Genomic DNA, 27,694 nt, shown 5'->3' with positions numbered 1-27,694 from the left:
ATAGCAAAAAATTCATACAATCCACTTTAATGGTGTTTTTGTAATCATTTATGGTGCTAAACTTACATCAAACACCAAAAGGTCTCTCATTTAGGTGTAAGTTCTTCCACGTGTCAAACTCAACTTAACAAAAGCCTTAACGTTCATTAGAAAGCCTATTTAACATTGCATACTCACTGTGGGAGGTCTGAGGTTGCTTTTGTGTCTTCATGGTCCCCCTCCTCATCTGAGCTGCTCGCTGTGGCATCAGAGTCCAGAGACTCCAGCAGTCCTTGCAGAACAGCATGTCCACTGTGAGCAAAATTCTGCACATGTCTGGATTTCAGAGGTTGCTTATGTGTTTGAGTGAACTGGAAGTTCCTTCTGAGAGCCTGGTCTACCTGTGCAGTCTCAAAAAGAGGGTCTGATGTCATTGAGTATTTGGGGAAGCAGCGTGCTTCAAGAAGTTTCTTCTTCAAACCGTCCAGTTGTTGGCAATAGTGCCTAGAAGCATGTTCACCAAGCACTGCCAACACCCTCTGCTGTAAACAACCAGCTCGATTCGCCAATGAAACATGCTGGGAGAGATGCCACAATGACTGAATCATCAACCCTTCCTCCATTTCCTCCACAGCACCAACCCATGTATGATTTAAAGCATTGTTCTTCCTGCTAGGACATTGTGATTGCTCAGAAGAAAGAGGTTTGGTGCCAACTGGCCAATGTTTTGTAGAACCACCATGCCTTTGAGTGCGAGTAGGTTCTACATAATCTTGTCCATTGTCTTCAAGAATGGGCATAAAACACATCGGTGGAGCACCTGCTGGAGAACCCGGTGAGTTCCTGTTTAAAGAGAGGAGGGTGAGCAGTGGTTCTGGGCTTGACAGCAGAAAACCTTTGGGATGCGAGTCCTGAAACAAAGGCGAGAGCTGAGGAGAACCTTTAGATGACAGGAGGTCCAGGTGAACAAATGAAGGAGGGTGCTGCCACATGTTCTGCACAAAGCTATTCTCCGCATCCACACTGTCCATACTCTTACTACTTTTAAGTTACTCAAAGCACGGGATGAAATCAGTAAAGGTTTTGATCTGATGACTGAATGAGAGCTGGAGTAAGTTCCTTTTTCCTGTCCTGGGACTGTTGATGAACCTTATAGCATCATCTGAAACTGTTTAATTAATCAAACTGGTCTGCTAAAAAGACATCGTCTGTTACAACAGGTAATTATAGTAGCCTATACAAAAAAATAGAGAATAACGGCAAATATTTAAACGGTTAAACTAACATTTTACTTTTCGCGATAAGCGCAGTATGAAAATAACGGTAGGATTGGAAAAATAAAGTCCTCGGCTCACCTTTTAACAGTCCCACATTCCAGAAACTAACAGACATACCATATAGACGATCATCTATGAATGAGCCATAAAAGTACTTCTCAAAAATTATTTTGAGATCGGAAATCGACTAATCCAGTCCGATATGTTCCTTCACACAACTGAGCAACCGCCACTGTAGCGCAGAGAAAGAGAGAGACCGAGAGAGAGAGACCGAGAGAGAGAGACCGAGAGAGAGAGAGAGAGAGAGAGTGTGTGTGTGTGTGTTCGATTTTATGTACACTGTTGGTTACTTTTAATTGAACACATAAATATTACACAAATAAATATAAAAACTTATGAGTGTTTTTTCTAACTCATCTAACTTTATTTTGATCTGTACATAGGTATTTTACAACGAGCGTTATCGGCTTTGCTTGTGTGTGCGTGTGTGTGTGACTGCGGCAATGAAAACAACTGAGATCGTCTTGACATGCACGAGATATGTGGCATATTTGTGCCCATTTGAGCTATTGGGAGAGAAAATCCTTATTGCCTGTGCTGTTGATTAACAGAATGGAATTGAAGATTATTTTCGTGATCTTAAAACAAAAGTGCTCAGAATTCTACCACAGCTAGATCACATTTTTAGTTCAGGTTGGTTAAAGGAAGATGATTTCCTAAAAGCTGCTCTTGTTTGTTTTGATTTCTTACTAAGTGCGTGTTTAGGCTTGAAACGCAGAGCTTGTTTGAACGCTCCAGCTGCTCTGAGCAGAGATTGTAATATGCATTCAGTCCACCAGGTGGGAGTAAAACAAAGTCAATATCACCAATAACAATCTCATTTTGAGTAGAATAACATGTTAATACAGTCAAACCCTACTTTATTATATACTCGTTGTTACCGGGTTTAACATCTTTGCCTTCAAAACTGCCTAGTTTACCCAAAATTTATTGACAGTCAGTCACCCCATAATTTACTCACCCTCAAGCCATCCTTGGTGTAAATGACTTTCTTCTTTCAGACAAACACAGTCAGTAGTTTTACATTTTATCCTGGCTCTTCCATGCTGTATGATAATGTTGTGTAAAGTTTTCAAAACCACATAAATTTATCATAAATCTAATCTAACACCGCCCGGGGGGTCTAGTCATGTGATTCACAGAAATTCTCACAATTATGGAGAAAAATTGTCTACAAGAAGCAGAGAAGTCTGACTCTTTTATCTTCTTTTATTTTCAATATTTCAGAGTAGTGTTCTGTTGTAAGCATAACACGTCCACCCTGTTACCCATTTTTATAGAGGAAACATTTGTGGGGTTTTTTTGTTGTAATTTTGAGAAATACAGTTAATGAACATGTTTCAAATCTTTCTCAGGTCATTATGTGCTAGCTTGTTGTTCACCATATACTGTTAGTAGTAATGACTGAGTTTAGCAAAAAATGTCACTCCTGTTACCGTTCACCCTGTTACTGTTTTGCTTAAATATTGCTTAAATATTGTCCATGGTATTGCTATTCATTATTATTAACTTATTTCAAGAGTGTGTCCCCACCAATATCCACCAATTACTGAAATGTCCCCACCAATAACTGAATGCCTTAAAAATAAAATAATGCTCTGTCAACCATTAGTAACCTATGTGCTCAAAGGGTTAAATTCATAGACATATATAATTAATGATCAGGATGAAATGGTTAAATTGCATCACATGCCTCTCAAAATTTCTGTACATTCATACCTCCTTAAAGCCAGATTGCATTAATTCATGTAAATTGAGTTTTGCAGCATAGTATGCGCTTCATCAATTGTTATTTGTATATTAAGTGTTTAAAACCTTTATTCATGTTCATGAAACAGAATTTGTGCTGTTCACCGCATGTGCTTTAGGGATGTACGTCCACACCAATGTCAAGAGCAAATCTACGCCCTTGACTTATTTTATACATCCAAAGAAGATCAGTTTAAACCATGTGCATGATTTTGTCAAGGAATATGGCACCCTTGTCTGCTGCAGAAAAGCAGAGATGATACAGGGCACATCATGGTAATAACCGAAATAAAAACTCACATTTAAAATACAGTTGTTGTTTTTTTTCCACAATCGCTATGACAGTTTTTTTCAATACATTTAACAAGTTTCCTAAACTCTTAACACGGTTAGCACAACATCCATCTTCATGGGCTATACAAATAACACATTTCTTGTTGCTTTGACACAAAATGCATCCAGTTAACACTAATTTAAAATGCTTGTACTTCTTTTACATTCAAGCTCAACCAAGACCAAAACAATGTAATTTTACAAATGCTTTCACACTGTATGTCAGAACAGATAACATCATGGTTTAAACATAACTTATATAGGGTTACAGTCAAAGTGAACAGCGGTTCATATTGTGAATTGAAACTAATATATTTCCTGTATTTTATTCCATTGCCAATGAGAAGCAGCTTATTGCAGTTATGTAAATATATAAATCACAGCAGATTGTCATCTAGGAACCACACTCGGGTTTTTCCAATCACATGATCATATGTTCTAAAAGAGAACTATTTGGGCTGATCTTGTGTGGAAAAGGAACAAGAGAATTCTTTCCATGCCTGGCCAGAAAAGACATCAGGTGTGATGTGAATGAGAACATGTGGCCAAATGCAGAAGATTTCTGTTTGTATATCTTGCAGTGATGTCTTTTTGCAAATAAAGTCTATACTGCAGCAATTCTGTGTCTGTATTTATTTGATTTTTTACATGAACTACATTTTATAAAGCTACTCTGAGATGGTCATTTTTTGTATAGTGTTTTTTTGTCAATGCGTTATGATTGACTAAATGTTCCAGTTGGAAGAGAACATGTGTTAGTGTTTGAAATAATTATTTGACTTTAAAACATGGCTGCAGTGTTTTGTTAGACATGGTGTATTGTGTTAGTTTATTAATGTTTTTGAAAATGAGTTTTGGGCTTTGGTTTACAATGTGTGATTTTGAGCATGAAATTAATTTAGGTGTGTTGGTGCATTAAGAGTTTAGGAATCTTGTTAAATGTATTGAAAAAACTGTAATAGCAATTGTAAAAAAACAACTGTAATAGTTTAATTAGCTAATTTCAGTATTTCACTATGTGTACTGTACTATCTGTATGAAATTTAAAATGTTTCTTGTATTTCATTTGGCATATATGACAGAGGACCTGGATCACATGAAGAACAAAACAAGACTTCTATTTTATAAGGAAATGTGTACCATGTCAATTAAAAAAAAAAAAAAAAAGAACCAATTTATGCAAAATCACAAATTTCATTTGACTTTTGTCTAGGTCTCAATTACACTTACAAGTAACAGTCATATTGTATGCATGTAAAAATAGTGACAATCTCGGAATGACAAGATCAGTCTAAAAAAAACAGATTATTTTAAAGTGATTATTATCAAGTATTGACTAAGCAAAGGTATAATAAATACCTAACACACAGATGAAAGCATAAATAACAAACATGCAATGTCTAATATCCAACTGTGAGTTTGTATTATAGGAACAATACCACAAGAAAAAATGCAATGGCCTACAGTTTTACTGCTTTGCATAAAGAGTATGCAAAGAGTAAAACTAAAAAAAACATTTTTTTTGGTTTGCAAATGTTAACATCACTCGTCAAAATTCTGCAAATCATATTCTATTATTAACAGCTGTTGACATAACATGATTTTAATTTCAGCTATGTTATGTATATTCTGTGACGGTGACAGAAGTCACTAAATTACTACATGAAGTACATTTGATGTTTGAACACATTCAGATTTCAGAGCATTTTTAGTTGAGTGCCACCCCAACATTGCATTCTTTCCCTTTTTCAAGCCTATAGACGAATCTGCTGTGAAGTGACGACCTAAATGAAATTAAGGAAACGGAAAGTTCAGTCTTTGTATTTTTTTGCAGATATCGTTAGCCATCAGGCGGTATTTTGACTGACCAACCATTAAAAGTATGTTAACACCGAGAGAGTACAGTGCCATAACAGAGCGAAGCAAACGTCCTCCATCTAAAAAAACACCAAAATGTACAAGAAGCTCTCCTCCCATAAGCCACAGTAAACCAATCGAGAAGAGAACCGTCTGAATGATGCCGATGATTGTCAATCTCATCTGCTGCTTGTTACGAAGAACAGAAAAAAATGTGCTGTTTTTCTCCATTCTCTTCATGTGCTTCCACAAGTAGATGACAGTCGAAATCCCTGACGCCAGCATGACGACAACACAAAGCACAAATATACAACCTCGAATAGACAAATATGTAATGTAGATTTCAACAGTGTTTGGTCTTAAATTTGATTTACTGGTGATGTTCTCACGACCGCTGGTTAAATTAAATCTTGTTGCAGGAATTTCAGTCATTTCCAAGATGACACGAAAAAGGAATTCAGACAGAAAGAAGAGTCTATCTGCAGATAATGCCGAGTACACAATAAGTCTGATGTGCTGCTTCATCCAGACCAAAAATGGCCACTGGACAGGAACGATCTGGAAGAAGTAACAAACATTCAGCCAAAGTGAGGTAGTAAAACCAGTCCACATGGCAAAAAATATAGCAGATCCTGAAATGTCGTAAATCCATGGAGATGCATACAAAATGTCCAAGAGAACAAATAAAAGGTTAAAAGTGTTATAAAAAAGACTGCTTCCAATAAATGACCAAAGTAAAACATTAAGCGGTGGTTTTACGCTGTTTGCTGGTCCTTTGTTTGAAGAAAACATACAGTACATAAAAAAGACATTCATCAGAATAGTGGTCATTGAAATAGGCACATTAAGCAAGGCAAATGCCACAGGGCTCATGTTAACAACAGGCCGATCCATTTTCCCACTGACCACTAATAGAAAGGTGTGCCTTATATAAACAAGGAAGACGTAAAGGCTCCACCTCTTCATTTAAATATGTTAATAGGGAGGAAAATGACATGTGAAAAAGCTGCCAATGAAGATCTTCCAGAAAGAGAAAGAATGCATGAGCTTTTATATACCCTGTTGAGTACTTTAATTAGACATATGTAAAAATACATTAAAATAACTAATATAATTCAAAATATTATTAAAATGAATTATAACAAATATTTATATTATAAACAAATATACAAAATGCTGAAAATGCATTTTTGTAGTCATCCAACATTTTGTATCTTTAGTTTTGTTTTCTTTTTTTATAATATATTTCACATATTTATAGACTTTTGTGTTCAAGCAGGCCAAAAATATTCAGGTGAAAAAAATATATATTGTACAAATTGCATTAATTTTGACCACGTTTATGTGTGCGCATGCATCCGGAAACAACATTTTACAGCCTTATTCCAAAATGGATTATATTCATTTCTTTCCCCAGGATTCTACACACAATACCCCATAATGACAATGTGAAAAAAAATAGTTTGAAATTGTTGCAAATTTATTAAAAAATATAAAACCTGAAAAATCACATGTACAGAAGTATTCACAGCCTTTGCTGTGAAGCTCTAAATTGAACTCAGGTACATTCTGTTTCCACTGATCATTCTTGAGATATTTTAGCAGCGTAATTGGTGGTCACCTGTGGTCAATTCAGTTGATTGGACATGATTTGAAAAGGTCAATGTTTCTTTGATTTATTATATATATATATATATATATATATATATATATATATATATATATATATATATATATATATATATATATATATATATATATATATATATATATATATATATATATATATATATATATAACTATTAACTTCCACGAAAAGGAAATTCTTTTGTGTTCAACAGAAGGAAAAAATACAAACCAGTTTAGAATGAGTCAAGGTTGAGTAAATGATGAAAATTTTCATTTCTTGAGAAAACTATTCATTTAAAAGGAAAAAAACAAAAACAATTGTTTTTGTTTTAAAGGTAGATGCTAATAGTCTAATCCTATTCCATGATTTATGTTTAGCTAGTAGTGCCCTTAGCAGACCCAACGATTGGCTGAATATATAACGCTGTGGTAAAACCCAACTGTTTAACTCTAAAGGGACTTGTAAAAAAATGAAAATACTGTACAAAAAATCATGTTTCAAGACCGCTATATCAAGTACTGTATGTTGTTAACATAAACTGTAAATTTAAAATAAAAAAAATAAAATCAGGAAAACTAAAGCAAAGCACACTTTCAAATGAGATTCAAATAAAATACAGTATGTAGCTTATTTAATCATTTTAATATTGAAACTTTCTTTACTGGCTTATTACTTTACATTTAATAGGTTCCTCTAAACATCAATCAGCCATTATATTTGATTGTCACATTAGTGCATGCTTGTTTTAAACCAAGCTATTAGGAGTCTGCTGTCGCTATACTTGTAGTTTCCCTTTTAAATTGCATATTGTTACGCGTTTAAGTAAGAATTTAAAATGATCAATTCAAAATGTTTGACTAATATGGTAGGGTTGTATACTAAACTAGCAGTATTCCACTGTATTTCATAGACAGGCATAGGTATTTGAGTTCTGAATGAGCCAAATAGGCTCAACATACCTGTTTACTGTAGTACAAATCAATTTCTATATTCAATAAAAAATTTTCCATATATTAAATAAAACGGCCACTTTATAAATTCAAAATAGCATAAATATGAACATAAAAATTTACAGGCTATTTTACATATTTTACTATCATAATATAAGTCATAATAGGAAAAATAAAAAATAAGATACAACACTGAGTACATTCACTGAGCGGTTCTGTCACTGTGTTTAATCTTGTGCATGAATGTATGCTATAGTTAATGCCACATGCACTGTAATGTGTTTTATTTTCATGGTTCATTTTGAAATAAACATAGCGAAATGTTCGTTAAGAGCTGCATTTTCGCTGGAGGAAGCAGCTGTGATGATGAGGGGAGCGCCGAGGAAACAGTAGATGGGGAAACCCGAATGCTCCTCCATGACCCATTGGGGCACAAGTGATACAAGTGTTTCTGTATATGCAGATATTATAACAATCTTTCGATAAACACACACCTTGTGCTCTCGCACTGCACAGCTGTAATGTAATGTAAAACTAGCTGAAAACGGAGCGGCGAAAGTCTGCCGCCGGTTTCATATCAAAATCAAAGTAGACTGAGGTGATCATTTAGTAGTGTACAGTATGAGCTAATCGCAAAACTTTTAGGGGGCTGAATAGAAATATAGGAGGGGTAAAGCGACGCCCATGCTGTTTTCTAATTTTATCTGAGCGTTTCAGCGAGACATCATCACTCAGTTGACTTGTCGCGGTCTTCGAAATACTCACGAAATTTTCTCACAGCTGCTGCGCTCATCAGGGGGGCGGAGAATGGCGCGATTTATACAAAATTAATCAGTTGTAAAAAATTAAGATGCGAGTTTAAAAACAATATTTGGTATACAGTTAAAGAGGACGCAAATACATGTAAATTAGGGAGGTCTAATCAGCAAAACAAGTGAGTATACCAAGGGTATATGCAATTATTGATCCTCAGAAGTCGAAATACCCAAACAGCTCTTGGAAAAAAGTAGGCATATGGAGTATACGTGCATATAGCAAAGACTACACCACTGGTCCCAGGGTTGACAGTGCATGTCAAAGCACAAACCAAGCATGAAGACAGGAATTGTCTGTAGACCTTCGAGACAGGATTGTCTTAAGTCACAAAGCTGGGGAAGGTTAAAGAAAAATTTCTGCTGCTCTGAAAGATCTAATGAGCACAGTGGCCTCCATCCGTAAGTGGAAGATGTCTGGAACCACCAGGACTCTTCCTGGAGCTGGCCGACCGTCTAAGCTGAGTGATTCAGGGGAGAAGGGCCTTAGTCAGGGAGGTGATCAATAACCCAATGGTCAATCTGTCTGAGCTCCAGCTTTCTTCTGTGGAGAAGGAAAACCTTACAGAAGGACAACCATCTGGGCAGAAATTCACCAATCAGGCCTGTATGGTAGAGTGGCCAGACGAGAGCCACTCCCTGCCTGGAATTTGGCAAAAGGCATCTGAAGGACTCTTAGACCATAAGAAACAAAACTCTCTGGTCTGATGAGACTAAAATTGAACTCTTTGGAGTGAATGCCAGGCGTTACGTTTGGAGAAAACCAGGCACCGCTAATCACCAGGCTAATACCATCCCTACAGTGAAGCATGGTGGTGGCAGCATCATGCTGTGGGGATGTTTTTCAGCAGCAGGAACTGGAAGACTAGTCAGGATAGAGGGAAAGATGAATGCAGCAATGTACAGAGACATCCAGAATGAAAACTTGACCTCAGAGTGCCCTTGACCTCTTCCAGCAGGACAATGACCCAAAGCACACAGCCAAAATATCAATAGAGTGGCTTCACAACAACTCGGTGAATGTCCTTGAGTGGCACAGCCAGAGGGCAGACCTAAATCCTATTGAACATCTCTGGAGAGATCTGAAAATGGCTGTACACTATCGCTTCCCATCCAACCTGATAGAGCTTGAGAAGTACTGCAAAGAGGAATGGGCAAAAATTCCCAAAGACAGGTGTGCCCAGCTTGTGGCATCATATTCAAAAAAACTTGAGGCTGTAATTGCTGCCAAAGGTGCATCAACAAAGTATTGAGCAAAGGCTGCAAATACTTATGTACATGTGATTTTCAGGTTTTTTATTTTTAATAAATTTGCAACAATTTCAAAAAACTTTTTTCACATTGTCATTGTGGGGTATTGTGTGTAGAATTTTGAGGAAATAAATTAATTTAATCCATTTTGAAACAAGGTTGGTAATTAAAAATGTGGAAAAAGTGAAGCGCTATGAATACTTTCCGCATGCACTGTAAGTTACAGAACTATGCATATGTATATGATAACAATTGTAAAAACAATGACAATGTTGGACCATGTGAAATGAAAAAACTTGGACCATGTGTTGTTTTTTAATAAAGCATTGACTCAGCAAAAAAATAATAAATACACGCATATGAAACCAAAAATAACATGCAATGTCTAATATCAAACTGTGAGTATGCATCAAAGTAGGAATAATTACCATAGAAAAAAAATACAATGCACCTCTACAGTTATGTTTACTGATTTGCATAAAGAGCAAAGAGTAAGAGGAATTATCTTGTTTTTTCGGTTTGCAAATGTTAACCTCACTCTCATTCAAAACTCTGCAAATTATATTCTATTATTGACAGTTGTTGACACGTTAGTAACATGATTTTAATTTCAGCTATGTCATGTATTCATTCTGTGACGGTAACAGAAGTCACTAAATTACTACATGAAGTACATTTGATATTTGAACACATTCAGATTTCAGAGCATTTTTAGTTGAGTGCCACCCCAACATTGCATTCTTTCCCTTTTTTATGCCTATAGATGAATCTGCACATCCAAAATGAAATTAAGGAAACGGAAATTTCAGTCTTTGTAGTTTTTTGCAGATATCGTTGGCCATCAGGCGGTATTTTGACTGACCAATCATTAAAAGTATGTTAACACCGAAAGAGTACAGTGCCATAACAGAGCGAAGCAAACGTCCTCCATCCAAAAAAACACCAAAGTCCACAAGGAGCTCTTCTCCCATAAGCCACAGTAAACCAATCGAGAAGAGAACCGTCTGAATGATGCCGATGATTGTCAATCTCATCTGCTGCTTGTTACGAAGAACAGAAAAAAATGTGCTGTTTTTCTCCATTCTCTTCATGTGCTTCCACAAGTAGATGACAGTCGAAATCCCTGACGCCAGCATGACGACAACACAAAGCACAAATATACAACCTCGAATAGACAAATATGTAATGTAGATTTCAACAGTGTTTGGTCTTAAATTTGATTCACTGGTGATGTTCTCACGACCGCTGGTTAAATTAAATCTTGTTTCAGGAATTTCAGTCATTTCCAAGATGACACGAAAAAGGAATTCAGACAGAAAGAAGAGTCTATCTGCAGATAATGCAGAGTACACAATAAGTCTGATGTGCTGCTTCATCCAGACCAAAAATGGCCACTGGACAGGAACGATCTGGAAGAAGTAACAAACATTCAGCCAAAGTGAGGTAGTAAAACCAGTCCACATGGCAAAAAATATAGCAGATCCTGAAATGTCATAAATCCATGGAGATGCATACAAAATGTCCAAGAGAACAAATAAAAGGTTAAAAGTGTTATAAAAAAGACTGCTTCCAATAAATGACCAAAGTAAAACAATAAGCGGTGGTTTTACGCTGTTTGCTGGTCCTTTGTTTGAAGAAAACATACAGTACATAAAAAAGACATTCATCAGAATAGTGGTCATTGAAATAGGCACATTAAGCAAGGCAAATGCCACAGGGCTCATGTTAACAACAGGCCGATCCATTTTCCCACTGACCACTAATAGAAAGGTGTGCCTTATATAAACAAGGAAGATGTGAAGGCTCCACCTCTTCATTTAAATATGTTAATAGGGAGGAAAATGACATGTGAAAAAGCTGCCAATGAAGATCTTCCAGAAAGAGAAAGAATGCTTGAGCTTTTATATATCCTGTTGAGTACTTTAATTAGACATATGTAAAAATACATTAAAATAACTAATATAATTCATATTAATTATCAAGAATATTCATATTATAAACAAATATAAAAAAAAAACACTGAGAATATAGTCATCTTCATTATTCTTTCAGATCTTTAGTTTCTTTTATAGTATGTTTCACATTTATATAGCACTTTTGAGATCAAGCAGCCCAGACATGTTATTGAAAACTTGAGTGAAAATATTCAGGTGAAAAGAAATGTCCCAACACAAATATATTAAGTTAGCTTAATCATTACAAATATATTAGAATATTTGGATATATTATCTGAATGTTTACCCTTATATTTATAATTTTACACATTTTACACATTCAAAACATAAAACAACTTAGCTTTTGCAACAAAAAAATAAGAATTGTTTTGACTCACTTTAAATAAGTAGTTTGAACATGCAGCAAAATGTCGAAATACATTCAGGTGCTGCCATGTGACTGATTTAGAGAATTAGATATCTCAGAAGAACTACTGGGGGCTAGGCATGGGGCGATAACCATTTTTAAGGTATACCGCGGTTTGGAAAAGTCAAGATTTTAAAACCGCCAAAATTTTCTGCTATACTGTTCCTAAGGTATGTGTAAGATTTTTTATTTACATTTTTTTTTCTTTTTTTTTTTTTTCTTTTTTAGGACGACAGTATCTCCAGCAGTAAGTATATCCAAAGATGCAGTTTTAAACTGTAAAGATGCTGTTTTAAATTGTAAAGATGCCGTTTTGAACTTTACAGATGCCGTCTTAAATTGTAAAAATGCCATTTTAAGTTGTAAAGATGCCATTTTAAATAGTAAAGATGCCGTTTTAAATAGTAAATATGCCGTTTTAAATTGTAAAAATGCCATTTTAAGTTGTAAAGATGCCGTTTTAAATAGTAAAGATGTCGTTTTAAATAGTAAAGATGCCGTTTTAAATAGTAGATATGCCGTTTTAAGTTGTAAAGATGCCGTTTTAAGTTGTAAAGATGTCGTTTTAAATAGTAAAGATGCCGTTTTAAGTTGTAAAGATGTCGTTTTAAATAGTAAAGATGCCGTTTTAAGTTGTAAAGATGCCGTTTTAAATAGTAAAAATGCCGTTTTAAACAGTAAAGATGTCGTTTTAAGTTGTAAAGATGCCGTTTTAAGTTGTAAAGATGTCGTTTTAAATAGTAAGACGCCGTTTTATGTAGTAAAGATGCCGTTTTAAGTTGTAAAGATGCCGTTTTAAATAGTAAAGATGCCGTTTTAAGTTGTAAAGATGCCGTTTTAAATAGTAAAGATGTCGTTTTAAGTTGTAAAGATGCCGTTTTAAGTTGTAAAGATGTCGTTTTAAATAGTAAGACGCCGTTTTATGTAGTAAAGATGCCGTTTTAAGTTATAAAGATGCCGTTTTAAAAAGTAAAGATGCCGTTTTAAGTTGTAAAGCTGCCGTTTTAAAAAGTAAAGATGCCGTTTTAAATAGTAAAGATGCCGTTTTAAAAAGTAAAGATGCCGTTTTAAATAGTAAAGATGCCGTTTTAAATAGTAAAGATGCCGTTTTAAGTTGTAAAGATGTCGTTTTAAATAGTAAAGATGCCGTTTTAAATAGTAAAGATGCCGTTTTAAGTTGTAAAGATGCCGTTTTAAATAGTAGATATGCCGTTTTAAGTTGTAAAGATGCCGTTTTAAGTTGTAAAGATGTCGTTTTAAATAGTAAAGATGCCGTTTTAAGTTGTAAAGATGCCGTTTTAAATAGTAAAGATGCCGTTTTAAGTTGTAAAGATGCCGTTTTAAATAGTAAAAATGCCGTTTTAAACAGTAAAGATGTCGTTTTAAGTTGTAAAGATGCCGTTTTAAGTTGTAAAGATGTCGTTTTAAATAGTAAGACGCCGTTTTATGTAGTAAAGATGCCGTTTTAAGTTGTAAAGATGCCGTTTTAAAAAAGTAAAGATGCCGTTTTAAGTTGTAAAGATGCCGTTTTAAATAGTAAAGATGCCGTTTTAAGTTGTAAAGATGCCGTTTTAAATAGTAAAGATGTCGTTTTAAGTTGTAAAGATGCCGTTTTAAGTTGTAAAGATGTCGTTTTAAATAGTAAGACGCCGTTTTATGTAGTAGAGATGCCGTTTTAAGTTGTAAAGATGCCGTTTTAAAAAGTAAAGATGCCGTTTTAAGTTGTAAAGATGCCGTTTTAAATAGTAAAGATGCCGTTTTAAAAAGTAAAGATGCCGTTTTAAGTTGTAAAGATGCCGTTTTAAATAGTAAAGATGCCGTTTTAAATAGTATAGATGCCGTTTTAAGTTGTAAAGCTGCCGTTTTAAAAAGTAAAGATGCCGTTTTAAATAGTAAAGATGCCGTTTTAAATAGTAAAGATGCCGTTTTAAATAGTAAAGATGCCGTTTTAAGTTGTAAAGATGTCGTTTTAAATAGTAAAGATGCCGTTTTAAATAGTAAAGATGCCGTTTTAAGTTGTAAAGATGCCGTTTTAAATAGTAAAAATGCCGTTTTAAACAGTAAAGATGTCGTTTTAAGTTGTAAAGATGTCGTTTTAAATAGTAAAGATGCCGTTTTATGTAGTAAAGATGCCGTTTTAAATAGTAAAGATGCCGTTTTAAGTTGTAAAGATGTCGTTTTAAATAGTACGATGCCGTTTTATGTAGTAAAGATGCCGTTTTAAATAGTAAAGATGCCGTTTTAAAAAGTAAAGATGCCGTTTTAAGTTGTAAAGATGCCGTTTTAAATAGTAAAGATGCCGTTTTAAATAGTAAAGATGCCGTTTTAAATAGTAAAGATGCCGTTTTAAGTTGTAAAGATGTCGTTTTAAATAGTAAAGATGCCGTTTTAAATAGTAAAGATGCCGTTTTAAGTTGTAAAGATGCCGTTTTAAATAGTAAAAATGCCGTTTTAAACAGTAAAGATGTCGTTTTAAGTTGTAAAGATGTCGTTTTAAATAGTAAAGATGCCGTTTTATGTAGTAAAGATGCCGTTTTAAATAGTAAAGATGCCGTTTTAAGTTGTAAAGATGTTGTTTTAAATAGTACGATGCCGTTTTATGTAGTAAAGATGCCGTTTTAAATAGTAAAGATGCCGTTTTAAAAAGTAAAGATGCCGTTTTAAGTTGTAAAGATGCCGTTTTAAATAGTAAAGATGCCGTTTTAAATAGTATAGATGCCGTTTTAAGTTGTAAAGCTGCCGTTTTAAAAAGTAAAGATGCCGTTTTAAATAGTAAAGATGCCGTTTTAAAAAGTAAAGATGCCGTTTTAAATAGTAAAGATGCCGTTTTAAATAGTAAAGATGCCGTTTTAAATAGTAAAGATGCCGTTTTAAGTTGTAAAGATGTCGTTTTAAATAGTAAAGATGCCGTTTTAAATAGTAAAGATGCCGTTTTAAGTTGTAAAGATGCCGTTTTAAATAGTAAAAATGCCGTTTTAAACAGTAAAGATGTCGTTTTAAGTTGTAAAGATGTCGTTTTAAATAGTAAAGATGCCGTTTTATGTAGTAAAGATGCCGTTTTAAATAGTAAAGATGCCGTTTTAAGTTGTAAAGATGTCGTTTTAAATAGTACGATGCCGTTTTATGTAGTAAAGATGCCATTTTAAATAGTAAAGATGCCGTTTTAAGTTGTAAAGATGCCGTTTAAAAAAGTAAAGATGCCGTTTCAAATTGTAAATGTATGCCATTTTAAATTGTAACAATGTCATTTTAAATTGTAAAGCAGTAATCACAATACCGTGAAACCGTGATAATTTTTATCCAAAGTTATCATCTTATACCGGCTCATGCCTACTGAAGGCATGTGAATATTTGATAAAGTATTGATGACAAAGTGAAAATAGAATAAATATATTAAACCCATGCAAGTGGTAGCATAACAGTAAAACTTCTACATTTTTATAGCGGGAAAGCATTACATAGGGTTAATAAAAAATAAATAAAAATCCCCACAGAAAACAAAACTATTTAAAGCTAACTTTTAATGCACAAAGAGGAAAAGTACACACACACACACAATGTGAGTTGCAAATGTTCACATTTTCACTTCCATTGAAATGCATGCAAATTAAGCTCTGCTATTGTTCTAACTTAAATTACACTGTCAGATGACAGAAGAAACTGAACCATGAAGTTCTCTTTGTGCACAAAACATTCTTGCTTCCCTACCATTATTCATGCATATTACTATTGCTACATCTGCTGTGAAATGACAAGCTGAACTAACAGATTAATATACTGTAAGCATAGAATAAATCAAATGGGTTTTTAGTTGTTTTGTTAATGTTTTAGCCATCACTCCAAGAAAGTAAAGCAACATAACAGAGCAAAGCAAATATCCAAACAGATAAAAAATAAATAAAAAAATCTAAATACATAAGGAGCTTATATCCACATAAGCCACAGTAAAGCAATAGAGGACAGTCTGAATGATGCAGATGATTGTCAAACTAAACTGCAAAAGTTTCTAAACAGTGTCTGAAACTTGCTCTCTTCAGATCTGAACATACATTGGTTGTAATATGAATTCAATCCACCAGGTGGGACTAGAACAATTAAATTAAGACTTATTTATTTATTTAGGTTTTAATGCCATATCAGCGCCATTGGCTATATTCATGGCAAAAACATATACTAAATATACAATATATAATCATATCAGTTTCTTAACAAGTATATATTGTAAAAAAAAAAATCAAAAACAAAAAACATACAAGTAGCAACAACACTGAAAAGAGTCATACACAACCTTTTAGTTTGATTAAAGATAAATATTCTAAAATTGCTCCACAATTAAATTAAGAAGCAAAACGACAAGTTTCAACATCACCAATAACTTGTAGCATAACCAATTGGCAGAATAATAATCTAATGACACGTTACAATAAATGTTGACATAAAAAACTGGATTTGCTCTTATTAAAAACTTACAGCACTAAAGTAACCGAATACAAACTACAAAATGTGTTTTATAAAATGTAAATAATGACAATGTCAAAAAGTGAACAGAATATGAGAGCATTTCAATAGCATTAATTATTATTTAAGCAAACAAATGAATAATAATTTGTATTCACACATATTTCTATATGGAATAAAGCATACAGTATCAATAAACTATTTCTGCTTTGCATTATATGTAGATATAGTATGTTTTGAAATAATCACTATTGAATTCAATGGAAATGAAATGGAACTCTGAAGTAGGGCTGGGCAATATGGAAAAAATACAATCTCGATAATTATTTTCTATATTGAAGGATAACAACATATATTTCGAAGTTGTTAATGATTCCACTTTTAAAAGAGTATCCCAACTATGTGTGAATGCGGATACTGCTGACGGGAAAGTGAAACGAGAGAGCTAAACAATACTGAGTGACGCAGCATGACCTATTTCCAGCCGATAATTTTCGATGACCAAAAATTTGGTGAATGTCTAATTTTAACACAATTATAGATTCCTGTTGTTGCATATTTCTGCTGTGTGATTGGCTCTTAGGATCAATATCGACTAAAAATGTCCGGAGCTTATCATCGTAATTAACATAAATTTTATTTTGATATGATAGTTTAATTGGCCCAGCCCTACTCTGACGCATGCAGAAGTAAATAAATGAAAGTATGATGCAGTATTTTAATTAAATCCATCTCCATTTGTCAAAAGGAAGAAGTTGGTGCAAGATTTGCAAAAATCACTGAACCCTTTTGACAAGCAGAAGAAAAGTGAGTCTGTGGTTTGCAAATATAAAATGATTTCACTTGAGGATGCATTGATTTCTACAAATTACAGGTCCTTGCAAAGTATTACTGGCAAATATAACTATGCTTGCATTAAAAAAAATCTTAAACTGAAGCCATTTTAAGTGTTACTGTGACATTTAAGTCATTTTTAAAAGTCATTATGTGCATGCGAACAATATCACCTACATATTAGTTTGAGTAGTCTCCTAACATTTGATCCTCTTAAAGGGATCATTCACCAAAAAATGTTACTATGGAACCAGCATTTTTCTGAATATCTTCATTTCCGTTCAACAAAAGAAAAAAAACACATGAAGTTTAAAACCACATGAGGGTGAATAAATGAAGAGGTCACTTTCCTCATCCAATATCTATCTCTTTAATTCATGCTCATAAATACATCTGCTGCCAGAAGTGACAACCCAAATTAAATAGAATATTATAGGATTAGAATTTTGCTTTTGTTGTCTTTTTGCAGATATCCTTAGCTGTAAGTCGGAATTTTGACTGACCAATCCCTAAAAGTAGGGTCGTTCCAAGAGAATACAGAGCCATTACAGTGGAGGCCAAATGGGTGCCCACATCATAACCACCAATATAGCACATAATGAATTCTTCAGTCATGAGCCACCCTGAAGCAAAAAAGAAGAGGACCGTCTGAATGATGCCCATGATGGTCACTCTCATCTGCTGCCTTTTATAAAGTGCAGATAAAGAGCTGGTGTTCTCCTTCATTCTCTTCATGTGCTTCCACAAGTAGACCACAGTCGTAATGCCTGACGCCAGCATAATGCCAAGACAAATGAAAAAATAGCAACATTTCAGCCAAAAGTCTGTGATAAACATGTAGTATCCGAAATCTGCTGATGGGCTGGTGGTGTTGTCATAAATGCTGGATGAATTAAAGGTCATCATTACCTTCCGAATCTCAAGGAAAACACGTATGGCATATTGAGACAGAAAGTAGAGTCTGTCGAAAAACAACACGACATACATGAAGAGTTTGATGTGCTTCTTCATCCAGATAAAGCAAGGCCATCGGACTGGAACAATCTGCAAGAAGTAACAAACTTGCAGACCGAGGGATGCAGTAAAACTCGTCCTCATGGCGAAAAGTATAGTAGCCCCGGAAATAATATACAACCATACAGGTGGGTAAACAATTTCATACAAAACAAATAAAAGGTTAAAAATGTTATGAAGAAGACTGCATCCAATAAGGGACCACAGTAAAACATTAAGCGGCGCTTTTACGCTGTTTGCTTGTCCTTTCTCTGAAGAAAACATACAGTACACAAAAAATAGGTTCATCAGGATAGTGATAATAGAAACTGGCACATTGACTAAGGCATATGCCAAGAAGCTAATGTAAACAAAAAAGAAACCCATTTTTCCACTGAGCACTAAGAGGAGCGAGTTTCTTTTATACACAGAGAAGGTGTAAAACTCCACCCGCTAAATTTAAAATAAGCAATAATGACATGCAAATCTTTGAGTAATGAGATGTGACATTTGAAGCTACCAAGAAAAAAATATCTAAAGATGTTAAATAATATGGCAGCATGGTGGCGCAGTGGTTAGCACGATCGCCTCACAGCAAAAAGGTTGCTGGTTCGAGCCTTGGCTGGGTCAGTTGGCATTTCTGTGTGGAGTTTGCATGTTCTCCCCGTGTTCGCGTGGGTTTCCTCTTGGTGCTCCTGTTTCCCCCACAAGTCCAAAAACATGTGCTTTAGGTATTGCGTTTCAGCTGGAAAGGCATCTGCTGCATAAAATATATGCTGAATAAGTTGGCGGTTCATTCCGCTGTGGCGACCCCTGATTAATAAAGGGGCTAAGCTGAAAAGAAAATTACTTTTTAATTAGAGAATATTAACAACAATATTAAAGACAATAATAATAAGCAATGTAAGCTAATGTAAATGTTGTATCTTTACCACATTGGCACCTTTGTTCTTGTTTTAAAATTTAAACATATTTTTGTTAGATTTGTTAGATTTTTGTTAGTTTCCCAGAAAACTAGTTTCCCAATTTGCATGTCAATTGTATATCTTAATTTAAGGATGTTTAAAAATTGTAGCATATTAGAAAAAAGTCCATTTGCACAATTTATTAACAAGAAGTTTGCTTTTATAAGGGGAAAACTATGGCTTGACCTGCTGAAACCCCTGCGGCTACTTGAAATGAAAAGTAGTTTTGATTTGAATCGTTGCCACATTTTGAATAAATCATTGTGGTCTGTTTAGTGTTAATGGTTCGTTCTTATTAATGTATTTATTCGTGTACACAGCTCATTGAAAAGGCTTTTGAACCATAACTTAATTCATCTGCTTTAATTTGCATTTCGAGAAACAGAAAGCATCAAAATGACCAAGAAAACTGGTAAAGAAATGGTTCCAAAAAGCAGAACGATATTTACTCACGCCCATGTTATTCCAAAACATTAGGTCAAATGAAAAATAAATATCCATGAAAACACGCTTGCAGCTCCCAAATCAAATTTGGCACCCTTAGACACACTATGTCTGGTTTGATGTCAAAAGGCCACAAGACAGGAGACAACTAGTGATGTTTGGTGCCTTTTGTAGTAGGTTACATTTTACAAATTCTAAGGGAAACTTCAAGTCTCCCTTGAATCGTTTACTCTCACAGAAATCCACAGAGAAACTTTAAAACCCTTTTTAAATGAGCAATTCCAGCATTATAAATGTGTCTTCTAGGATCTTGCGTCACCTACTGTTATGCAGATCCAATGCAAGTGAACCACAGTACAGTTGAGTGATGGGTTATCAGTGTGAGGACAAAAAACAAAGTTACAGATTCCCCGCTGCCACGAAAACACAGACGGGTACGTGCCAATTGTAGTAGCAAAGATGCTACCTCTTGCAGTCATTGCTTTTTTAAGTTGTGAAGAAGGACATTGTGCAGTATGCAATCTAAAGAAAGAAAAGGTGTCTGATGGGAGGTGAGCAGTAACCGAACAAATTCAGTCGCAAATCAATTAGAAAGTTTCTGGGTCAGGAGACTTCCAGGTTCCTATCCACGGTTATGCAAGACAATAACCCTGTGAGCGAGTAGCACAGTTTATCAGAAAGAAAGCTATCCTTAAGTGTCATATTAATATTTTTTCAGTAAGCGCTATCAGACACAGAGACACAAATTAGTATAATGGATGACAATTGAAAAAGTAAATACTTACCAGATTAAAACTTTCGACCTCTTTCTAAGATTGGGGTGATTTTAGTGTCTCAGATGTAATGGGGATCCACTCCCTTTTGAGGGATGGACAGAGGTGACAATGAACATACCAGGAAATGACAATCCAACTTGAACTATTAAAGTACCTTTCCTTGTAGATAAAATGTAACTAGAGAGGCCATTACTGGGGTTTAATGTAATTGAAGATCAAATACACACAGAACAGGGCTTACATGCATTTGAAGAACTCCTAAAGGCAGCTCTGGATATTATAGATGAATAGGTCAATTCAATGTTGAGCTTCATTCAGGAATATTCCCTCACAAGGGTTGTTGTTACAGTTGGCCCAAAATATGTAATTGTACTACATTGCTGACAGACACATGTTAAGTGTAAAATCCCAGCTGGCCTAAACCTCTCAGAGCCAGTAGTGTTGTCTGAATCTGATCACGAGTACACCACTGACCCAACTGGGGGTCCCTCTGAGCAAGTGCAGTCAGCATTCATCAACACACACCCATGGGTAGGATCCAACCCATAGTTCAATTCATCAAACAAGATATAGAGTGACATTGATATACCAGTGAGTCAGATAGAAGGGGCAGTCCCACAAGAAGAGAAGAGAAACAATCTGTGGCACCCATCTGTTGACATAAGCCATCTAGAAGAACAGCAGAAACTAGTCAGAGTAATGCTCCATGAAGAGTCAAATGCCTTCGTACAGGGAGATGATGATATAGGGTGTATTCCAAGCTTACAGATCGATCAGCTTGATGAACAACATCCCTGTTCAGCGAGCATACGCCTCCATCCAAAAACCCATGTACAAAGAGGTAAAGGAATGCATCCAGGACTTACTAGCTCAAGGGTGGGTGATCAACCCAAAGCAGCCCCTGTGGTTTGTGTTTGTAGGAAACATGGCACGCCTCAAGGCTGTGTACTGACTACAGATTGTTGAATCAAATTACAGTTCAAGATAGGTATCCACTTCCCCGGATCCAGGACCTCATTGACAACCTAGGGGGCTATAGTGGTTTTCAATCCTAGACCTGGGGAAAGCCTACCATCAGGTATTTATGGCTGAAGGGTCCCGACACCTGACAGCATTCACAATCCCCTGGGGGTTATATGAATGGGTACACATACTATTTGGACTTGCCGATGCAGCAGCAATCTTTCAAAGGAGTATAGAGGAGATGCTCGACTCACTAAGAGATGAACTGTGCATTCCATACATCGATGACATACTCTGCTTTGGTGAGACATTTGACAACCATGTTCAAGGGTCCTCAGAGCACTGCAAATGCATGGAGAAAAGCTGAGGCCAGAAAAATGCAAACTCTTCAAGAGTGAGGTCAGATATCTGGGAAGACTGGTTTCAGTGGATGGTGTGCTTATTGACCTGAGAGACATGGATGCAGTGCTCTCTCTGAAAGAAAAGAAACCAAGCACAGTTGGTGAGCTGCAATGATTACTGGGTTTCCTCAGTTACTGCCACACGCACATCCAGAAATTCTCAGAGATTGCTAAGACAATGTATGAGCTCCTCCAGTCTTTGGAATCAGTAGCCGCTGCAGAAAAGACTGAGTATGACAAAGCTGGAAGAAGGGGAGCACAGTTACCATCACGTGCCAGAGTAGAGTGGACAAGGGAACACCAAGCTGTGTTGGAGAGACTTATCGATACTTTAACCAGCCCCCCCAAGTACTGACTAACCCTAAATTTGAGCTCCCATTCGTGCTCCATACAAATGCCTCCGAACAAGGACTTGGAGCTGTGCTATATCAGCAGAATAAGAGCAGGCTTAGGGGCATTGGCTAAGGCTCTAGGACACTGACCCCAACTGAGAGAAGATAAAGAGTTGACTCTGGAAAGCTTGAGTTCTTGGCACATAAGTGGGCGGTCTGCAAGAAGGTCCATAATTACCTGTTCTATGCACGCCACTTCAGTGTTCACTGACAACATCCATTTGACATTTGTCTTAACCACAGCCAAACTCAATGCTGTTGTACACAGGTGGGTGGGAAAATTAGTATACATCACGTTTGATATGCGCTACAGTTCAGGCAAGACAAACGCAGATGCAAATGTGCTCTCTCTGACCCTTGGACATTGATAAATAGCCGACTGCATGTACAGAAGTACTGACAGAGGAGGTGGTCCGGGTCACCTGGGAAGGTAGTCAGATAGACAAAGAATGATGTTGCCTGGGTTGTGGCCCTTAATGCTGTCAGGAAGGTGCTGGTGGCAGGATAGAAAGAGTACCATGAAACTTGACCACAATGAGTTGGGACAGCTCAGAAGGAGGATCCTAACATTGGAGAACTGACCAAACTGAAGAAAGGTGGCAGAGAGTTGACACCTGAAATGAGAAAATCTGCTAAGGGAGGCACCAAGAGATTATTGTATGAGTGGGGAAATTTGTTCTCCAAGGTGGAATACTCTATTGATAAACCAATGAAAGATGCCAACTTGTCCTTCCTGCTAAGTTTAGGCAGCTAGCCTTGAGATAACTACACAATGACATGGGTCATGATGGAACTGAAAGAGTTCTAGACCTAGCAAGGAAACAATTATGGCCATTTACAAAGAAGGACTAGAAGGAGCACTATGTCACTCAGCAGTGCTGATGCATCAAGCAGAAGAAGCCGGTGATGCAAGTAAAAGCCCTAATGGATAGTCTCACTTCATATCACATGTACTATTTCTAAATGGCCGTTAACGGCCTGGGTGTGTTATAAAATAACTTCAAAGTTAACAAAAAGGCTTTACTATGCTGAAATCCTATATTAATGTTATGGGTTTTTTGTATTAAAGTTGCTAAAAGAGGAATTACTAACAATTTCATTTTGGTCAAACGTGTCTGTTATACTCATCAACTGTAACATAATTGTTTATTTTTGTATTACAGAGAGCCAATTCAGTTATTTAGATCAAATAAATGATACTTACTGTAATATGTTTAATGCTTATACGGACATTTTGAAAAATGCTTTATTCTTATGAAATTTATGCATTTAGGCATGTAGACATGGTCAAGACGATTTGAACAACACATCTGTGAGGTTAACAGATAATGGTCCGAAAAAGAGAAAATATCCAGTGAGCAGCAGTTCTGTGGGTGCAAATACTTTGTTGGTGCCAAAGGTCAGAAGAGAATGGACAGACTGGTTCGAGCTGAAAGAAAGGCAACAGTAACAAATAACCACTCGTTACAATCGAGGTATGCAGAAGAGCATTTCTGAACAACACGTCAAACCTTGGGGCGGATGGGCTACAGGAGCAAAAGACCACACCAAGTGCCACTCCTGTCAGCTAAGAACAGGAAACTGAGGCTTCAATTCACACAGGCTCACCAAAATTGGGCAATAGAATATTGGAAAAACGTTGCCTGGTCTGATGAGTCTCGATTTCTGCTGCCACATGTGGATGGTAGGGTCAGAATAACACGAAACAACATGAAAGCATGGATACATCCTGCCTTGTATCAACGGTTCAGGCTGGTGGTGGTGGTGTAATGGTGTGGGGGATATTTTCTTGGCACACTGTGGCCCCTTTGGGTACCAATTGACCATGTGTCAATTCCACACCCTACCTGAGTGTTGTTGCTGACTATGTCCATCCCTTTATGACCACAGTGTAGCCATTTCTGATGGCTACTTCCAGCAGGATAACACACCATGTCACAAAGTGCAAATCATCTCAGACTTACGGTGGCCGGGAAGTGCAAAACAATATTACAAAGTGTGAAACACTTTTACAAAGCTCGAGACAAATTTACATTTTGAAAAATATTTTTACCAATCATAAGACACAATTACATAGGAAAAACTATTTTACCAAGGACGAAACAAATTTACATTTCAGAAAGAAAAAAAAACGCAAAACACCTTTACAAGTCCCGAAACAAATTTACAATAACAGATTCCTTACGGAAAGGGAATGTCCCACACACCAGAAGTGACGTAGTATGTACCACACACCGGGAAATATCAGCTCGTGTGTGACTTTGTAGACACAGGTTAACACGTCTACTACAATAAAAATCATGGTTTTTAGTGAGAGAGTATGTAGAAACATGTAAACGCAAGTACATGGAAACAATCACAGCATGACACATGTTGACTGATAAAGATATCGAAACCATCCTCACTACGCAGACCTGGATAGCTCAGTTAGATAGGTCGGTTGTTACCTGTGCTGAATCTTCTGACCAGGGTTCGAATCCCGTTAATGACATGTCAATTATAATTATTTATTTACATTAATTTTGGTTATATACTGTTCTGCTACAGAGATATTAAAATCAATAATATTTACACTGACACCTCGTAATAAGATTCCTTATTTGGTATGGGCATGTTTTGTTGCTGTGAAAAAGTGATGAATCAGCAAACGTGAATAGTTTACATCACCAGTTAACACGAACATCAGTTAACCCGTAACACAGGCTTGATTCAGTTTACTGTTGAGTCCTCAAGCAGATGTTTACACAGTGTAAACTTGACATCATGCCCACGATTACAGCGTACAAGTGGCCCTCGTTAAAATATTGAACACATTGATGGAGTGATGCAGTATGTCTGGTGTTTCCGTCTGGTCTGCGTCCTTTATAAACTCCAAGGACCAACCACGCGTAAAGCAAAACCGCGTTAAGCTGCTCATGTGTTTGCCGCAAAACATCCCTCGACCGCAGTCCATGTTCGGTCACCATAAACTTGATTTACACCATGTATTCCACAGCACGAATTTACTGCGCTCACCACCAACAACACTTTTTCCCCCCGTCACTCCCGTGTGTGGGACATTCCCTTTCCGTAAGGAATCTGTTATTGTAAATTTGTTTCAGGACTTGTAAAAGTGTTTTGCGTTTTTTTTTTCTTTCTGAAATGTAAATTTGTTTCGTCCTTGGTAAAATTGTTTTTCCTTTGTAATTGTGTCTTATGATAGGTAAAAATATTTTTCAAAATGTATATTTGTCTCGAGCTTTGTAAAAGTGTTTTACACTTTGTAATATTGTTTTGCACTTCCCGGCCACCGTACAGGTTTCTTGAACATGACAATGAGTTTACTGTACTCAAATGGCCTCCACAGTCACCAGATCCAAATCCAAAAGAGTACCTTTCTGATGTGGTGGAACGGGAGATTCATATCATGTATGTGCAGCCGACAAATCTGCAGCAACTGCATGATGCTATCATGTCAATATGGACCAAAATCTGGAATATTTCCTGAACCTTGTTGAATCTATGCCACGAAGGAATAAGGCAGCTCTGAAGGTGAAAGGGGGTCCAGCCCGCTACTAGTAGGGAGTACCTAATAAAGTGACCAGTGAGTGTGTATGTGTGTTATATAAAAAAAGAGCAAAGACAAGTGTTTAGTTAATCAGATTATACTGTTTATTGATTTTTCTTTTTATGGATCGCATGTATAGACTTATATAGAAATATTTATGAAGTTATAAGACATTTTGATCAAATGACTGTAATAACGTTATTACTAGAGAAACTTGACTTTGAACAATACAACTTTGACAATCTCATTATTATTATCACATAGTACTGCCAACTGGACAGTGGGTGTGGTACAGAAGCATACAATAATAATAAACTATTTCTATAGTATGTTTCTGAACAATTACTATGGAAATTTAAAACTATGAAGCATGCGGAAGTAAATAAATGAAAGTATGACACAGTATTCCAATTAAATGAATCTCCAAGAAAAGTGAGTCTGTGGTTTGCAAATATAAAAGGATTTCAGTTCAGGGTACTTTGATTTCAACAAATTACACCTTTGTTGTACTGCCAAATCTGTTTACATTTAAAAAAAAATCTTAAACTGAAGCCCTTTTCAGTATTACTATGACTTTAAGTGAAAATTAAGTCATTTAAAAAGTCATTCTTTATGTGCATGAAAATAATATCACCCACATATTAAGTTTTAGTGCTGTTTTAACATTTGATCCTCTTAAAGAGATCCTTTACCCAAATGTTTTTTTTTCTACTATGGAACCAGAATTTTTCAAAATAAATAAAATAACTCATTTAAAACCACATGAGAGTGAAAAAATGATGAGGTCACTTTCCTCATCCAATATCTATCTCTTTAATTCATATTTAGAAATGCATCTGCTGCCAGAAGTGACAACACAAATTAAATTTCAGGATTTTGCTTTTGTTGTCTTTTTGCAGATATCCTTAGCCATTAGCCGGAATTTTGACTGACCAATCCCTAAAAGTAGGGTCGTTCCAAAAGAATACAAAGCCATTACAGTTGAAGCCAAATGTGTACCCACATCATAACCACCAAAATAACACTCAATTAATTCTTCACACATGAGCCACCCTGAGGCAAAAAAGAAGAGGACCGTCTGAATGATGCCCATGATGGTCACTCTCATCTGCTGCTTTTTACAAAGAGCAGATAAAGAGCTGGTGTTCTCCTTCATTCTCTTCATGTGCTTCCACAAGTAGACAACAGTCGTAATGCCTGACGCCAGCATAATGCCAAGACAAATGAAAAAATAGCAACATCTCAGCCAAAAGTCTGTGATAAACATGTAGTATCCGAAATCTGCTGATGGGCTGGTGGTGTTGTCATAAATGCTGGATGAATTAAAGGTCATCATTACCTTCCGAATCTCAAGGAAAACACGTATGGCATATTGAGACAGAAAGTAGAGTCTGTCGAAAAACAACACGACGTACATGAAGAGTTTGATGTGCTTCTTCATCCAGATAAAGCAAGGCCATCGGACTGGAACAATCTGCAAGAAGTAACAAACTTGCAGACCGAGGGATGCAGTAAAACTCGTCCTCATGGCGAAAAGTATAGTAGCCCCCGAAATAATATACAGCCACACAGGTGGGTAAACGATTTCATACAAAACAAATAAAAGGTTAAAAATGTTATGAAGAAGACTGCATCCAATAAGGGACCACAGTAAAACATTAA

The 27,694-nt window shown here is 36.0% G+C and overlaps 3 protein-coding genes across 5 annotated transcripts in view; all 3 read right to left on the bottom strand.

Annotated features, from left to right (window-relative positions):
• The window catches only part of kansl1l (KAT8 regulatory NSL complex subunit 1-like), a 37,311-nt gene extending 35,830 nt beyond the window's left edge, over positions 1-1,481 (bottom strand). For 2 of the 3 annotated variants that reach the window (XM_056465877.1, XM_056465878.1), the window contains exon 1: positions 178-1,481. In XM_056465877.1, coding sequence (XP_056321852.1) covers positions 178-1,010 — 833 coding nt within the window. In that variant the 5' untranslated portion in view covers positions 1,011-1,481. The remainder of the gene's footprint in view (positions 1-177) is intronic. The other variant, XM_056465879.1, reaches the window with a different exon arrangement.
• A 3,488-nt stretch (positions 1,482-4,969) lies between these two features.
• LOC130234984 (uncharacterized) lies at positions 4,970-11,115 on the bottom strand. Its single transcript, XM_056465344.1, has 2 exons — positions 10,767-11,115; positions 4,970-5,917 (listed from the first exon to the last, which is right to left on the bottom strand). Exons 1-2 carry the CDS (start codon positions 11,032-11,034, stop codon positions 5,193-5,195), a joined length of 993 nt encoding a protein of 330 aa, XP_056321319.1. The 5' UTR covers positions 11,035-11,115; the 3' UTR covers positions 4,970-5,192.
• Positions 11,116-17,989: 6,874 nt separating this feature from the next.
• Positions 17,990-27,242, bottom strand: LOC130235481 (uncharacterized). Its single transcript, XM_056466071.1, has 2 exons — positions 26,966-27,242; positions 17,990-18,699 (listed from the first exon to the last, which is right to left on the bottom strand). Exons 1-2 carry the CDS (start codon positions 27,240-27,242, stop codon positions 17,990-17,992), a joined length of 987 nt encoding a protein of 328 aa, XP_056322046.1.
• Positions 27,243-27,694: the final 452 nt, after the last annotated feature.

This window comes from Danio aesculapii, chromosome 9 (assembly GCF_903798145.1).
Source record: "Danio aesculapii chromosome 9, fDanAes4.1, whole genome shotgun sequence".
NCBI lineage: Eukaryota > Metazoa > Chordata > Actinopteri > Cypriniformes > Danionidae > Danio > Danio aesculapii.
This window is presented reverse-complemented; position numbering and strand designations above follow the sequence as displayed.